Source organism: Dendrobates tinctorius, unplaced genomic scaffold, assembly GCF_039654945.1.
Source record: "Dendrobates tinctorius isolate UK_male_01 unplaced genomic scaffold, ASM3965494v1 ptg000154l, whole genome shotgun sequence".
Taxonomy (NCBI): domain Eukaryota; kingdom Metazoa; phylum Chordata; class Amphibia; order Anura; family Dendrobatidae; genus Dendrobates; species Dendrobates tinctorius.
The window spans coordinates 8,050,189-8,065,499 of record NW_027361821.1 but is presented as its reverse complement, the minus strand read 5'-3'; the positions used below and the strand labels follow the sequence as shown (position 1 = coordinate 8,065,499).

The following is a 15,311-nucleotide window of genomic DNA, read 5'->3' as shown; positions in this document are numbered from 1 at the left end:
TATCAGAGAAATTTGCTTCTTTTTCCTCATGGACTGATCTTTCATTTTCAAAATTCTCAATTCACAGGTAAAAGTTGTATTCAGTGAAGAAAGATTGTTGCATTACTGAGACAGGAGATGGCCGTTGGTGAACTTGCAGCAGAATATCTGTATTTGTTGCTGTTTCCTCTCTATTTCACTTTTCTAACAATGATTACTCTATAATGGGGATAAATGTAAGGTCATGCACTTGGGTTGAATGGACAAGATGTATAATTATGTGCTTAATTGTAAAACACTGGGCAAAACAGTCACTGAAAAAGACCTGGGAGTATGGGTGGACGACAAACTCACATTTAGCGGCCAGTGTCAGGCAGCTGCTGCAAAGGCAAATAAAATAATGGGATGCATTAAAAGAGGCATAGATGCTCATGAGGAGAACATAATTTTACCTCTATATAAGTCACTAGTGCGACCACACTTAGAATACTGTGTACAGTTCTGGTCTCCGGTGTATAAGAAAGACATAGCTGAACTGGAGCGGGTGCAGAGAAGAGCGACCAAGGTTATTAGGGAACTAGGGGGTCTGCAATACCAAGACAGGTTATTACACTTGGGGTTATTTAGTTTGGAGAATCAAAGGCTTAGGGGTGATCATGTTATAATGTATAAATATATGAGGGAACAGAACAAAGACCTTTCTAATGATCTTTTTACTCTTAGACCTGTGACGGGGACAAGGGGGAATCCTCTACGTCTGGAGGAAAGAAGGTTTAAGCATAATCACAGACACGGATTCTTTACTGTAAGAGCAGTGAGACTATGGAACTCTCTGCCGTATGATGTTGTAATGAGTGATTCCCTACTAAAATTTAAGAAGGGACTGGATGCCGTTCTTGAAAAGTATAATATTACAGGGTATATACACTAGTTTCCTTAGTGTTGCGTTGATCCAGGGAGCTAGTCTGATTGCCGTATGTGGAGTCGGGAAGGAATTTTTTTCCCCAATGTGAAGCTTACTGTTTGCCACATGGGTTTTTTTTGCCTTCCTCTGGATCAACATGTTAGGGCAAGTTAGGATAGGATATGGGTTGAACTAGATGGACTTAAAGTCTTCTTTCAACTTTAATAACTATGTTACTATGTATAAAGGAGTTGTACAGACTTGGGGTTCAAGTTTGCAGTCACTCTACTTGGGTTTCAAGTGACTGTAAGCCTGAATCTCAAGCCTGGACAACCTCTTTAAGTGCATTGTTGTTTATAGGGATTCATTTTTTTTGCACACTTCTCGTTATTTATATCCACTTCCAGTTCTCTTCTTTAGCAACAGTATGAAGCTTGGAGTGGATGTTGGCTGCGCTATTCAACCAACTCTCAGCTGCAACCACAGCAATTATAGTAAGCTACTATTACAACAGCGTAACTTCTTAGGTGCCAACATAAAAAGTGGTTTAAGTTGTTTAAGTGGTTTTTGAGGTACCAGTAATGTTGTCATGGCAATCAGTAGCATTTTATAGGCCTTTAGTGTCTGTTATGTTCTTACATCTAAGACGCCCTGCCACCAAGGTAATACAGTGTATTGTCCAAGTGATCAAGCATGCTCAAGTCCTCCAGGTGTACAAATAAGTAAGGTAACACAAATAATAAAAGAAAAAAAGTTATATTTCTTGAAAGTCAAGTAGGAAAAGCCTACAGCAAAAAGAACGAAAAATGACCAAGACCTAAGGGAATTATTCACCAGGCAGAGCACTCCTGAATGTCTCAGACTGGTCATGAAGAGAAATGTGCAGCTGTACAGTTTCAGGTGCTCAGATCTCTCTATTCTATCTGACGTTCATTTAATGATCACTGCAGGAAAGAGACCATCAGTATTTAGATAGAATGTACTTACTCGTATGACAATCTAGCACCGACCCCTAACAAACCTCTGACCCCATGTTGAGAACCTCAGGGCTCAGAATCTGTTTGAGTTTCGTCAGTGTTTTTGATCAATCAGTGTCATCAGGGTTTGGTCACAGTGTCACTTTTTACCATGAGAGTTTGATCAGCGTTTCAACTGTTTTTCTCAAATCTAAAAAAAATGGTTAAGGTTTGTAATTTTCTACTATCAGTCAGTGAAAAATTGACAGTACATGAATGCCATCTGAGTGCTGACCAATTTTTTCATGGACCCATAGACTTGCATTCACTAAGTGTTGACCTTTATCTAAGCCACATTGGATTTGTGTTAATTGGCTTAGATGGAACAATGCCAACGTCCCTAACTGCCCTGCTACAAAGGCTTAGAAAGAACATTGCCGGGCAGCCTGCCCATCACTGCTGTCTACCATGGCCAGTATTTCCAGAAAATCAGCTGGCTTGCTGTGTTTTATGACCTTTTGCAGCTGCTCTGAGCACTCCCAACTTCACATTGTGTATATGTTTTTTTGGGGGGTCCCATTTCTTCTACTTATGCCCCTGCTTCTAATTACATGATAAGTACATGATGCACTGCTCTCTTTTTAAGACCACGGACAACCTTGGGATATTTACGTAAATTTTGGTATTTTGGGCTGTAAAACCTTTTTGTGAAAGGGTATTATTAAAACATTCAGACCGTTTGCCCTCTGCAAACTCTATGTGTCGCAGTGCACAGCTAGCTGCAAAATGAGAATGGAGTGAACTCATCTGACAACAAGGTCTGTAACCCTTATTTCAACTTTCCTGAATGATCTTTCAGCTGATTTATGGATTTATTATGACCAAATTCAACTCAGTTGATGGTTTCCTAGCTAAACGGTCATCACTGCAGTCTAAAAGTAGTGGCAAGTGTCCTAGCAAGGAGAACTGTGCTGACAATTTCTTTTCTACATAGCTTTAAATCACTGTTCTGAAGTCAGCAAGATCATTGGATTCAGTGCTGCTGACCTCATCTGATGCTGTAGAGGCAAAGCTCCCTCTGCTTGCAGCATCAGAGAGCTCACAGTCCGGGTCTGCTGCGCAATGATACCACTGCTCTAAACTGTTAATCATGTGGGAGCACTATGTTCCCTTTCCTACTGGATTCCTTTTTTCCAAGGGATTATGGCTATGATCCTCTGCTTGATTAACATTTTATGAAGAGGAGGATGAATGAACTCATGGAGATCAACATCCGACACTGCGGAGACACCATCACGTGTTTCTCAACGCAGTGATTCTAGAGCACTGCCCCCATCCCTTATGGGAAATATGCAAAACATGCAAAACAGAAGCCGCGGAGACACCATCACGTGTTTCTCAACGCAAGCAATGACCAGCCAGGTCTTTGTCCGGGAAGGAACAACCACGGGAAGGGCAGTCTCCAATGAAGGAAACCACCTATGCCAAAACATGGTATCCATCCACATACAGCTGTTTCGGGGTATTGCCCCTCATCAGTGTGGAGTAGGAAACTGGCTGGTAGGAGCAATGCCTAGTAAAAAGACTATGAAGAGGAGGATGAATGAACTCATGGAGATCAACATCCGACACTGCGGAGACACCATCACGTGTTTCTCAACGCAGTGATTCTAGAGCACTGCCCCCATCCCTTATGGGAAATATGCAAAACATGCAAAACAGAAGCCGCGGAGACACCATCACGTGTTTCTCAACGCAAGCAATGACCAGCCAGGTCTTTGTCCGGGAAGGAACAACCACGGGAAGGGCAGTCTCCAATGAAGGAAACCACCTATGCCAAAACATGGTATCCATCCACATACAGCTGTTTCGGGGTATTGCCCCTCATCAGTGTGGAGTAGGAAACTGGCTGGTAGGAGCAATGCCTAGACACGTGATGGTGTCTCCGCGGCTTCTGTTTTGCATGTTTTGCATATTTCCCATAAGGGATGGGGGCAGTGCTCTAGAATCACTGCGTTGAGAAACACGTGATGGTGTCTCCGCAGTGTCGGATGTTGATCTCCATGAGTTCATTCATCCTCCTCTTCATAGTCTTTTTACTAGGCATTGCTCCTACCAGCCAGTTTCCTACTCCACACTGATGAGGGGCAATACCCCGAAACAGCTGTATGTGGATGGATACCATGTTTTGGCATAGGTGGTTTCCTTCATTGGAGACTGCCCTTCCCGTGGTTGTTCCTTCCCGGACAAAGACCTGGCTGGTCATTGCTTGCGTTGAGAAACACGTGATGGTGTCTCCGCGGCTTCTGTTTTGCATGTTTTGCATATTTCCCATAAGGGATGGGGGCAGTGCTCTAGAATCACTGCGTTGAGAAACACGTGATGGTGTCTCCGCAGTGTCGGATGTTGATCTCCATGAGTTCATTCATCCTCCTCTTCATAGTCTTTTTACTAGGCATTGCTCCTACCAGCCAGTTTCCTACTCCACACTGATGAGGGGCAATACCCCGAAACAGCTGTATGTGGATGGATACCATGTTTTGGCATAGGTGGTTTCCTTCATTGGAGACTGCCCTTCCCGTGGTTGTTCCTTCCCGGACAAAGACCTGGCTGGTCATTGCTTGCGTTGAGAAACACGTGATGGTGTCTCCGCGGCTTCTGTTTTGCATGTTTTGCATATTTCCCATAAGGGATGGGGGCAGTGCTCTAGAATCACTGCGTTGAGAAACACGTGATGGTGTCTCCGCAGTGTCGGATGTTGATCTCCATGAGTTCATTCATCCTCCTCTTCATAGTCTTTTTACTAGGCATTGCTCCTACCAGCCAGTTTCCTACTCCACACTGATGAGGGGCAATACCCCGAAACAGCTGTATGTAGATGGATACCATGTTTTGGCATAGGTGGTTTCCTTCATTGGAGACTGCCCTTCCCGTGGTTGTTCCTTCCCGGACAAAGACCTGGCTGGTCATTGCTTGCGTTGAGAAACACGTGATGGTGTCTCCGCGGCTTCTGTTTTGCATGATTAACATTTTAGACCAAAGGCATCATCACTACTGAAAAACTAACACAAGACAACCACCTTAAAGGGGTTGTCTGGGCTTTTCACATAATCTCAGTGCATATCTGGGCTGCAGAATGTTGACAATAAGTAATTTACCTTCTGTGGCCAGTTTGCATGGTTTGCTAGATATCATCTCTTGCTTGTAAGAAAAACGTCCAGGGGGGGTGTTCTGGCATTGAAATGAGAACTGGTCGTTTCCTCCTCACTAATTTCACTTTTCATAGATCACTGTTCAGCGTGTGTCTGGGGGAGGAGCAGCTGGGTCGTCCTGCTCTCTGCACTGAGGCTGCTAGAGGGGGAGGATTTGTTACTGTGTGAGGAGGGCTAGACTTGTTCATGTGGTCGGGGAGGCCCTGTTGCTATGGAGGGTGGGGTTGTTGCTATAGAGGCCATGTTTTTAGTAGAGTAGGAGGAAATGACCAGTTCTCATTTCAGTGCCAGAACACACCCCCAGGACGTTTTTATTACAAGCAAGAGCTGATATCTAGCAAACGCTGCATTCTGGCCACGGAAGGTAAATTACTTATTGTCAGCTTTCTGCAGCCCAGATATGCACTGAGATTATGTGAAAAGCCCGGACAACCCCTTTAACATATTTGGCAATGTTTTATATAATTTGCAGTAATACAAAGGCAAATTGTCCTATTACAAAAATGTGTAAAAGCCCAAAGTACATTCATTTAAAGAGAATCTGTCAACAGGTTTTTGCTATGTAATCTGAGGACAGGATGATGTAGGGGTTGAAACATAGATTTCAAAGATGTGTCACTTATCAAGCTTTATGCTGTTATTTACTTGCAACAAAGGCTTTATCACTATGACATTATCATTGCTGTGACTAATTGGCCTCGTGAGCACTGGTCCAACTCCACCCCCTCCTGTGATAAGCAGCTCACTGTCAATAGACAATGTACATACAGAGCCTGTTGTGGGGAGGATTAGCTTCTGAGCTATATTCATGCTGCATCTAAAAACTCTGATTGTATCAAAACTGCTGCAACCTGTAAACTAAGTGATACATTGCTATACTCAAAGCCTCTTAGCCTACATTATGCTCTTCTCAGAGAAGGTAGTAAAAACATGGTGACAGAGTCCCTTTAAGTAAAAAAATGCCCCCAAATTTGTCCTTGTGTTGATGTAAATCAGAGGGTTTTTACCTAAGTAAAATCTGTATGGTTTGTATGTTCTTTTTGAGCTTTCATAGGTTTCTCTAATTAATAGCTTCACCCCATTCCTCCCACATTCTAATCATATACAGATATAGCAATGGCTTTCAGTAATATTGGCACTAGTGTATTTGTGAGAGCGAAATTGGGAAATTTAAATGTGAGCCCCATTGCATACAGGTCATGTGAGTGATGCCTCTCTTGGCAAACCACTATGGAAGATGTTGGTACTATAGGAGCAAGAACAAAATGAAGAATGCACATCTAAGTACAGAGATCAGTTTGGAACTTAAATTCTACATTTTTTTACTCTTAAAACCACATATACATTCTAGGGCAAACTTCATAGGGTACCCTGAAGAAGCCAATGCAAACACAAGCAGACCATACGTTCTCCATGCAGATGTTCACCTGTGGTACATACCGCTACTTTGACAATATTCAATCACACTAAAATGCAAGCTCATGTAATGGATTTCTTTACACACATCTAACTAATATTGAAACCATCATAAGGTTCCAATGAAGGCAAATATAATATGACGTCATCATCCAATCCTGCCCTGCAGACCGTGCACCATTTGCCAACTCTTTTTGGATGAAAGAAGCCCATTCTCGTTCTTACATTTCCAATTCGCTAATATGCCTATGTCCCCAACATTAATGAACAAAATAGTATCTGTACTAATGCTTTGTTAGCAATATTCTGCAGCAGATAACCCTAAGGTTACATTTGCTTTCCTTCCCCCTTAATGTGACTTGCAAACAGAGCGTAATTCAAGAGCATAGCTCACTGTAAAGGTATACATACAACAGCAATTTTTGCAATGACAGTGCAGAGAGTGGATATGAGATCTGTGTGCTAATGAGCTGACACTGCAGAGGCAGAGGAGATGTAGTGGAATGCACTACAACAGCAGAGCAGAAAAACACAGAAGGCTGATTTCAATACATTTTGATCTATGGAACCTTAACATGATTCACGCTAATTCTTGCAGTGCGTTGTCAGCTGCAGTGGAACACCTTCCTTATTATTGCTGCAATAACTTACCAACACCATTTTCTATTTGCCCAATGCATCTACTGCATCTTGATTGTCTGCAAATGACATCAGTGTAAAGTATTGACAAAATCATGTGTCTTAATAAATAAGCGGGTCAATGGATATGGATAGCATTCTATGCTGCGGAGAGAGAAGGGGGGATGTGTATGGATGTGTGCATGCGGGTGTCTGCGTGTACATGTGTGAGCATATCTGTATACCTGTGTGCATCATGTGCATATGATGTGTGTCTATGTACATTATGATTGTGTGTACGTATGTGTGTGTCTATGTACTATGTAAGTGCACCTGCAGAGGGGCCCGAGAAGTAAGAGGGCACAACACCACCTCCAAAACAGGTGGAATTGTCCATTCTAATGAGCTATTGGACTGCAAAGGGCCCATGTATCGTTCTTGCATAGGGGCCCACTTTTTTCAGTGTCTGCCCCTGCACACACATGCACACAGACAAACATTTCAACATTCATACACACTGACTCACAGATATTTATATGCATATATATATATTTACATGTTTATCTCTGAGTCTGTATGTGTATGTTTATCTGTCTGTATGTGTGCCTATGTGTGTCTTTCTGTATATATAAGTGTTTGTGTGTGTGTATTTGTGCATGTTTGTGTGTGTCCTTGAGTCTGTGTGTGCACATAAGTGTCTATGTATATCTACACATACTGTACATGTGTGTCTGAGAATGTATGTGTCTGTGTGCATGTTTGTGAGTCTGGGTATGCACATAAGTGTCTATGTATATATATATATTTATATGTGTGTGTCTGAGTGTATATGTGTATGTGTCTGTGTGCATGTCTGAGAAGTTTGTGTGTACATATACATGTCTATGTGTACATATATGTGTGTCTGAGTGTATATGTGTCTGCGCATGTCTGAGTGTCTGTGTGTACATATACATGTATATATATATACTAGCATATTCCCATCATACATATCCTCCATCCCATAGTCCTGTGCCTATATACCCATCATACATATCCTCCATCCCATAGTCCCGTGCCCATATACCCATCATACATATCGGCCATCCCATAGTCCCTTGCCCATATACCTGTCATACATATCCTCCATCCCATAGTCCCGTGCCCATATACCCATCATACATATCCGCCATCCCATAGTCCCATGCCCATATACCCATCATACATATCCTCCATCCCATAGTCCAGTGCCCATATACCCATCACACATCCTCCATCCCATGGTCCCGTGCCCATATACCCGTCATACATAACCTCCATCCCATAGTCTAGTGCCCATATACCCATCACACATCCTCCATCCCATAGTCAACCATTATGACATCATAATGAGCGGCGGCAGGGCTTGCAACCTATGATGACATCAGCGTCGCCATGGCAACCATTGTGACATCATAATGAGGGGTGGGGCTTGACGCGCACATATTTTTTCCCCAGTATGTAGATAGGGGCAAAATTGTTTGGTGAATTGGAACGCGCGGGGTTAAAATTTCACCTCACAACATAGCTTAGGATGCTCTCGGGGTCCAGACGTGAAACTGTGCCAAATTTTGTGGCTGTAGCTGCGATGGTGCGGATGCCTATCCCGGACATACACACACACATACATACACACATACCTACATACATACATACATACACACTTTGAGCTTTATATATTAGATGTGTCTGAGTGTACATGTGTCTGGGTGCATGTCTGTGAGTTTGTGCGTACAGTGTACATATAAATGTCTATGTATATATATATACTGTATATATGTGTATGTGTGTGTCTGTGTGCTTATGTGTCGGTGTGCATGCATGTGGGTATATCTGTATGTTTAAAAGCGAAGATCAGTAGATCAGTAATACTTAACTACATTAACAAGATTTGTGCTATTGTTCTCACTTACGTAACATTTTCATTCTAATTTTGACTGAAGCATGGCCCAGGCCTTAAAGGGGAACACTTTGTAGTGCCATTGCCTTTTAAAGCAATAGGGACAAATTGTCTTATTGGAAAATATATCTACAACCATCCACTAAAGTCTTAATTCAGCTATGTAATAATGTGATACCGGGTTAGACCAGTGTGGAATTCAAGGACAAACCGCTGTAGCAGCTGCATTATATACATAAGGGGATAAGAGAGTTATTTGTCAAGAAACAGAGAGTGTCTCCAAGACTAAAATGACATAAATTGTATCCGTTCTGCTTTCTGTGGCACCACTGCAGGACGTTCTTGGCATACTCATCACTTTGAAAGCAGGAGCCCTCTAAATCTCGAGAAGAGTGATTTCTTCTAACAGGCACAAAGTGAGCAAACTACATCATCCTAGCAGCCCTGTCAATCATGTCCAGATGACCCCGCCAGAATTGAATGAACCATTCTATTTCCTTTTATTTTTTACTCATTAAGAGCTAAATAGAGCAGATTAATTGATATTGATACAATGTGCTGAGTAAATTTGACACTGATGACTTGGCACTGCACCTCTGCTGAGTACACACACTGGCGTTTTAGGTGGCTCCATGCTGGGTAAGCCTTTCACTTTTGGGAATTAGGAAGTAAAAGCTTTCTGACATCTGAAAAATTATTGGTTTTCATTTGATTTGACACCCTGAACATTTATATTAACTCCGATCAGGCTCGGCATGACTGATTCATTACTTGGCTACTTGGGTTTCTAATTTGGGTTCAGAAGGCATTTAGCACTAAACATCCACTCTCTTCACCATTTTTCTTTCTATCGTTTCTCAATACAGAAATATAAACATATCTACTTAATTCCGAACCCCCATCAAGCACCTTTCAGCTCTCTAATTAGCCTTCTACACCGAGATGTGTTAGATAACATTGCTTTCCGTGTGTAATTTGCTTTATTTCCATAAAGAAATATTGTTCATTGAAATCAATTACTGAAAACTATGTGTAAAAGCCTTTGTGCATTTAGGTTTAATCCATTCATTGATATTTGAGAAATGGCGTTGCAAAGCCAACCTCTTGAAGGGATTACTTTGATTAAGGATTAAGGAACTAAAGTGTTTGATGGAAATGACATTCATTCCCAAAAAATAAAGAAGAAGAAGAAGAAGAAGAAGAGGAAGCAATAGATTATAAAACGTATACAGAACCAGGGTGAACTTTAGCAGAATTTTGCAGAAATTTCATTACCACGTAGGTAAAACCTAATTATCCATGGGGCAGTGGCAGGAGGACAAAGTTGATTTTACAAAATAGGAGAGATCATTTTTTTCTAGCTAAAATAGCTTTGAAAAGTAGACTTGGAAAATAGTGAATTCATAGAAGACTTGTAAAATAGTGATTTCATAGAAGCCTAGTAAAATAGTGAATTCATAGAAGACTTGTAAAATAGTGATTTCATAGAAGCCTAATAAAATAGTGAATTCATAGAAGACTTGTAAAATAGTCAGTTCATAGAAGACTTGTAAAATAGTCAGTTCATAGAAGACTTGTAAAATAGTGAATTCATAGAAGACTTGTAAAATAGTGAATTCATAGAAGACTTGTAAAATAGTGAATTCATAGAAGCATAGTAAAATAGTGAATTCATAGAAGACTTGTAAAATAGTCAGTTCATAGAAGACTTGTAATATAGTGAATTCATAGAAGACTTGTAAAATAGTGAATTCATAGAAGACTTGTAAAATAGTCAATTCATAGAAAATGTCCATGTAGCCTCTTGTGGTAGCACTAATCAGATATCATATAGATATGATGCACTTAGTACTTCTCAATCAGTATCTTGGTTAATTAGGTTTTGGGGCTGGAATGCCCCATTACTACAGTTTACACTGCTCAGTACCATTGGACTTTGTAGAAGGAACAAGAACTTTGATCAATCGGAAGGAATCGCTCACTGCCAACATCTGGCTTTTGTTGTTGGCTCTGATCCACTGCAGCACAGTCACATCCTGGGTATGTTGTCTGGTTAAAATTGAAACATATATATCTTACATTATATAAACCCTAATATATATTTTCTCCCACGGGACAATGTTCAGCAACACTCCACACATATCTATTTCCCCAGCATACTTATTATTTCATGTGGCCCACAGAAGAGAAACGAGCACTGCAGAGAAGAGCTCATTAAATACTATGCAATATAACTATGATGTCTTGCTATTCTTCACACGTGAAACCTTCCCCAGCATATGCTATAGCACTAGGTTTCCAACCAATGAGAAATTTTCACTATTTGACAATGCACAGAGATCCCAGTGATTGTTAATTCATGTCCAGACTTTGAAAGTGCTGCATTAGATCCTCAGATAACCAGCAATGCCTCTCTACTATTACAGAAGGGGAAAAGACAGAAACATAAAAAAATGATATAGGGAAGAAGAGCGAGAACAAGGGAGAGAGACCAAGAGAAAGAGGAAACAGAAAAAGAGGTCATGTCAGCAGATAAAGATATAGATGGAGACAGTGAAAGAGAGAGCGAGATTATACTTTACAGACTACTTTGGTTATTAATGTGTCAACATTTGAGATAAAATTTAGATTGCTTCTAACACATGGAAATATATCATTTCTGTAATAATCTCAAATTGAACTGAAACTCACTTTCATTAATCATTTACTTTCGGATTGTCAAGAAGAGCATCAAAAAAAATTTCTTCTATTGCCAAAATATATTGAATTTTCCATACAAGGACCTGATAGTACATCAGTATCTATAGTAAGGAAAGCTATAGAGAGAATTATATTTCTGCACACCCATCGTGCCATGCATCACCGAAGCTGCGGGTACTTACAAGCATTGGTCACAGAGAAACTGTTGGATGAGTCTAAGTGATCGACATTGTGAAACAGCTGGAAGGGCCTCTCTGTGTTATTCTGGTTGGTGTTGTGCAGCTGGACCGCAAATAAGAATGCACTGTGTTCCTGAATTGTGTTTTTCATGAAAAGTCCACCTAATAGAAAAAAAAAAAAAAGGACGGAAACAGAAAAAAAAAAAAGTCAGATCGGGAAAAGTAACATTGGTCTATGATATTGCATACATAACGTGATTGACCAAATGACGTCCGCTTCATGGAAACTCTAACTGGCTTTAATTGGTAATGGGGACATTTCCCTTTAAGGGATACATTTGCTCTAAGCCCAGCAAGTGCTTTTTTTCCCTGCCTTTCTTTTAATACAATTTGCTGACTCCAGTTCTTCTACAGCTTCCATCAAGAACCAGACGAGCGAACCTATTCAGCAGCGTACAAGATGTGACTGAATGGAAGGCTGTGTGTTTCTTTACATACTGCCCATTATGCTCACATTCCCAGTACAAAGAGCAGGCTCTGAGCGGATTCTTGGGTTTTTTTTTTTTGGTTTTTTTTGGTGTAAGCATTCCTCTCCACAACTTTTTCTGCAGTGTGTTGAATCCACATTAAGCTCTACAGTATATACTATAGATGCTTTGCTACTTTAGTAATAATAATAAAAAAAGCTGCAGTGACTCAACCCATATTATGTGTACAGTATGCCTTAATCTCCCTCTGTATCTGCATTCTGTCTGATTCTTTATTTCCAGCGGACACAAGAACAATCAGGGGAAGCTGCTGCATACTATGGGCTCATGGAAGAAACCGAATAATGACAGTCATGTTACATGAGAGTAAAAGATCCGGGGCAATCCTACAGTGCATGAAGTTGGGCAATGCTCTGATACAGTCCTGCGATTCCAGGACATTAGGAGCATGATGCAAGCCCCTACCTTCTGCACATTGCATACAGTTACTGCTGTGAAATACAAAGGCAGCATGCATCCCCATGCAGGATCTGCACATACTACAGCATACAAGGCTACAATCAGCACTTACCTATATTTATAGTGTTAGGGAATCCTCCATAGGTCTCTCCTGCAAGGCTTAGCAGCAATAGGAAGACAGTCTGGAGCTCGTTTGGTCCCATTTTCACAGCCTTAATTTCTAAAACGAAACTGACACAGCCTGGGCATTCAGCACTTTGCCCCAGTCCCTCTGCTTTCACAGCAGCACCATGGACAGCTCCATTGGTTGCAAAGCTGCAAATCAGCCCCCTTTTCTCACTATAGAAAATCAAGGGGACTTTTCCCAAAGATGGTGGTGAACACAGAGAGAGGGAGAGAGAGAAAGGGAGTGAGAAAGGAAAAAAAAAAAAAAAAGATCAGATGAATAAGGCTCCTCCAATTGGACCGGTAGGGGGGTTATTGATCAAACTTGATCTGACGTTGAGTTAAAGCAGCATCGTTGAGCTCAGCCTCACTGCAGCCCCTACACGACTGCAAAGCACAAGCTCTGCATTTGTCTACAAGGAGATGGAATCGATAGAAGCTCCACAAGCCTCACGTGGACCGAAGGCTAACCCCTTCATTACTGAGGACAACACAGCTTGTAGGTCTCCTTCCTCTCCATCATCCCAAAATATAATGCTGCTAAGTGTCCCAGGAGCTTGCAGCACCCCACCTAGGAAATGTGTCAGGAGCATCAGGAGTCCATACACCCTCCTGCAGATATCTCTGCTGTGCCAGCATGTAAGCACAAGGCGAATCACCCCCTTTTTTATTAATGTAATCACATGAGAGATGAGTCTAAAGACAAGTAAAAAGCTTGATGTTGTCTGGATCTGCAGCAGATGTGCCTCCACCAACTGTATCTTAGATATTGTTACATTATTTCATTATTTGATAGATTATTTGCAAACATTGTAACTGTAATATATGCAGAATTGCTTTCTTCTATACATTACTCAAATGCATGTAGGCACCAGGACATCAAGCACCACCAGGATGGATGTTTGTACCTTAGATATTTATTCCAAACCCATTTCTGTAATAAAACTTCCATCAGCTCATGCTATGTCTGCACCTAACTCCAGACGTCCTCACTCGGGACACTATTTGTGGTTATGGTGGGCAGAAAAACTGAAATTCTGCAGTACCGTGGAAATGAAATTTACTGATCTGAATTGATTATATTTTGGTAAGTTAATGCAGCCAATAAAGCACATCTTTAATATCTGGGGAATCAATATATTTTGCTTATTTACATGATTATGCCATTTGTGCTGCCTGATTGAGCTTCACATCTGTAGTTCCGACTGCTCCAGACTTGTCTGGAGGAGCTGGCTTCTAATTTATATACTTTTTGTAGGAATCAAAGTTGTCGTTCTAAGGTTAGAATTTTGATGTGAAATTTTGCATATATTTTAGTATTGCAACATATTGATTCCACGGGAGATGATTACTAATTTAATCAGGGGATTAAAATATTCAGCGTAATATTTGCGTCATAAAATGCTTCAAGGTGTTCAGGAATTTCAAAACATAATCTAATACATATATAAAAATGACTCCAGTAAATACGTGTGCAAGAATTTCAATAAGCTGCAGGAACAAGCAGTTTTGCTAAAATCTTTCAGGCATTGAAGGAGTTTCTCTTTTCTAGCCTTCTCCATCTTTGGCTGGAAAAATGCTGAAGTAAGCAGGAAACACCAGGATGATGTCACTGCTGAAACCGGAAACTCCGAAAAGAGGTGGTTCTTAGGTCAATTTACTCTAATGGACACATTTAAAGGGGTTGTCCAACCTTAGGATACAAGTCTGTCATTATACAGTACTATGTGGATTCTTAGGATAGGTCATCGGATCGATTAGGGTGTGACACCCAACATCCACAATGATGAGCTGTTACCAGTGCTGGCAGTGACCAGATGTAATCAGTGGCAGAATTGCATGCCACAGCTCTGTCAACTGTACAGTTTTCACGGCTGTATACTGCACATCTGCCCCCTATATGAAAGAATAGGGTTGGATCTGTTGTACCCCGCTGCAACCACTTTACATTTGATGGCGCTGTGCCGTTCCACTCCACAACTTATCACATGGGGCTGCCTCCATCCACAGGAACAGCTGATCGGCAGGGAGCTGAGTGTTGCATCCCCACTGGCCTGATATTGATTGATGGCCTATACTAAGGATGAACCATCAACAGAAATGTGCTGGACAACACGTTTAAATAACTGTAAGCTGAGCTCTTCAATTAACTCTGGTCGTGTCTTATCTATATTATCCTGAAAACATGGAAAGGGCATGTTTAATTCCAACATGCCCCAGCTTTCTTTCTTTACCCCCAACATCTACCAAGATAGCTGTCCGGTCTATGTTCTAATGTGTATGAGTACCTACTAGACAATGCTGAAGGTCCCAAGCA

At 41.2% G+C, this 15,311-nt stretch overlaps 1 protein-coding gene across 2 annotated transcripts in view; it reads right to left on the bottom strand.

Annotated features, from left to right (window-relative positions):
• The window catches only part of GRIA3 (glutamate ionotropic receptor AMPA type subunit 3), a 483,632-nt gene extending 470,082 nt beyond the window's left edge, over window positions 1-13,550 (bottom strand). Inside the window, exons 1-2 of one of the 2 annotated variants that reach the window (XM_073547601.1) lie at window positions 12,942-13,550; window positions 11,886-12,044 (exon numbers count right to left, since the gene is read on the bottom strand). In XM_073547601.1, coding sequence (XP_073403702.1) covers window positions 11,886-12,044; window positions 12,942-13,032 — 250 coding nt within the window. In that variant the 5' untranslated portion in view covers window positions 13,033-13,550. The remainder of the gene's footprint in view (window positions 1-11,885; window positions 12,045-12,941) is intronic. The other variant, XM_073547600.1, reaches the window with a different exon arrangement.
• Window positions 13,551-15,311: the final 1,761 nt, after the last annotated feature.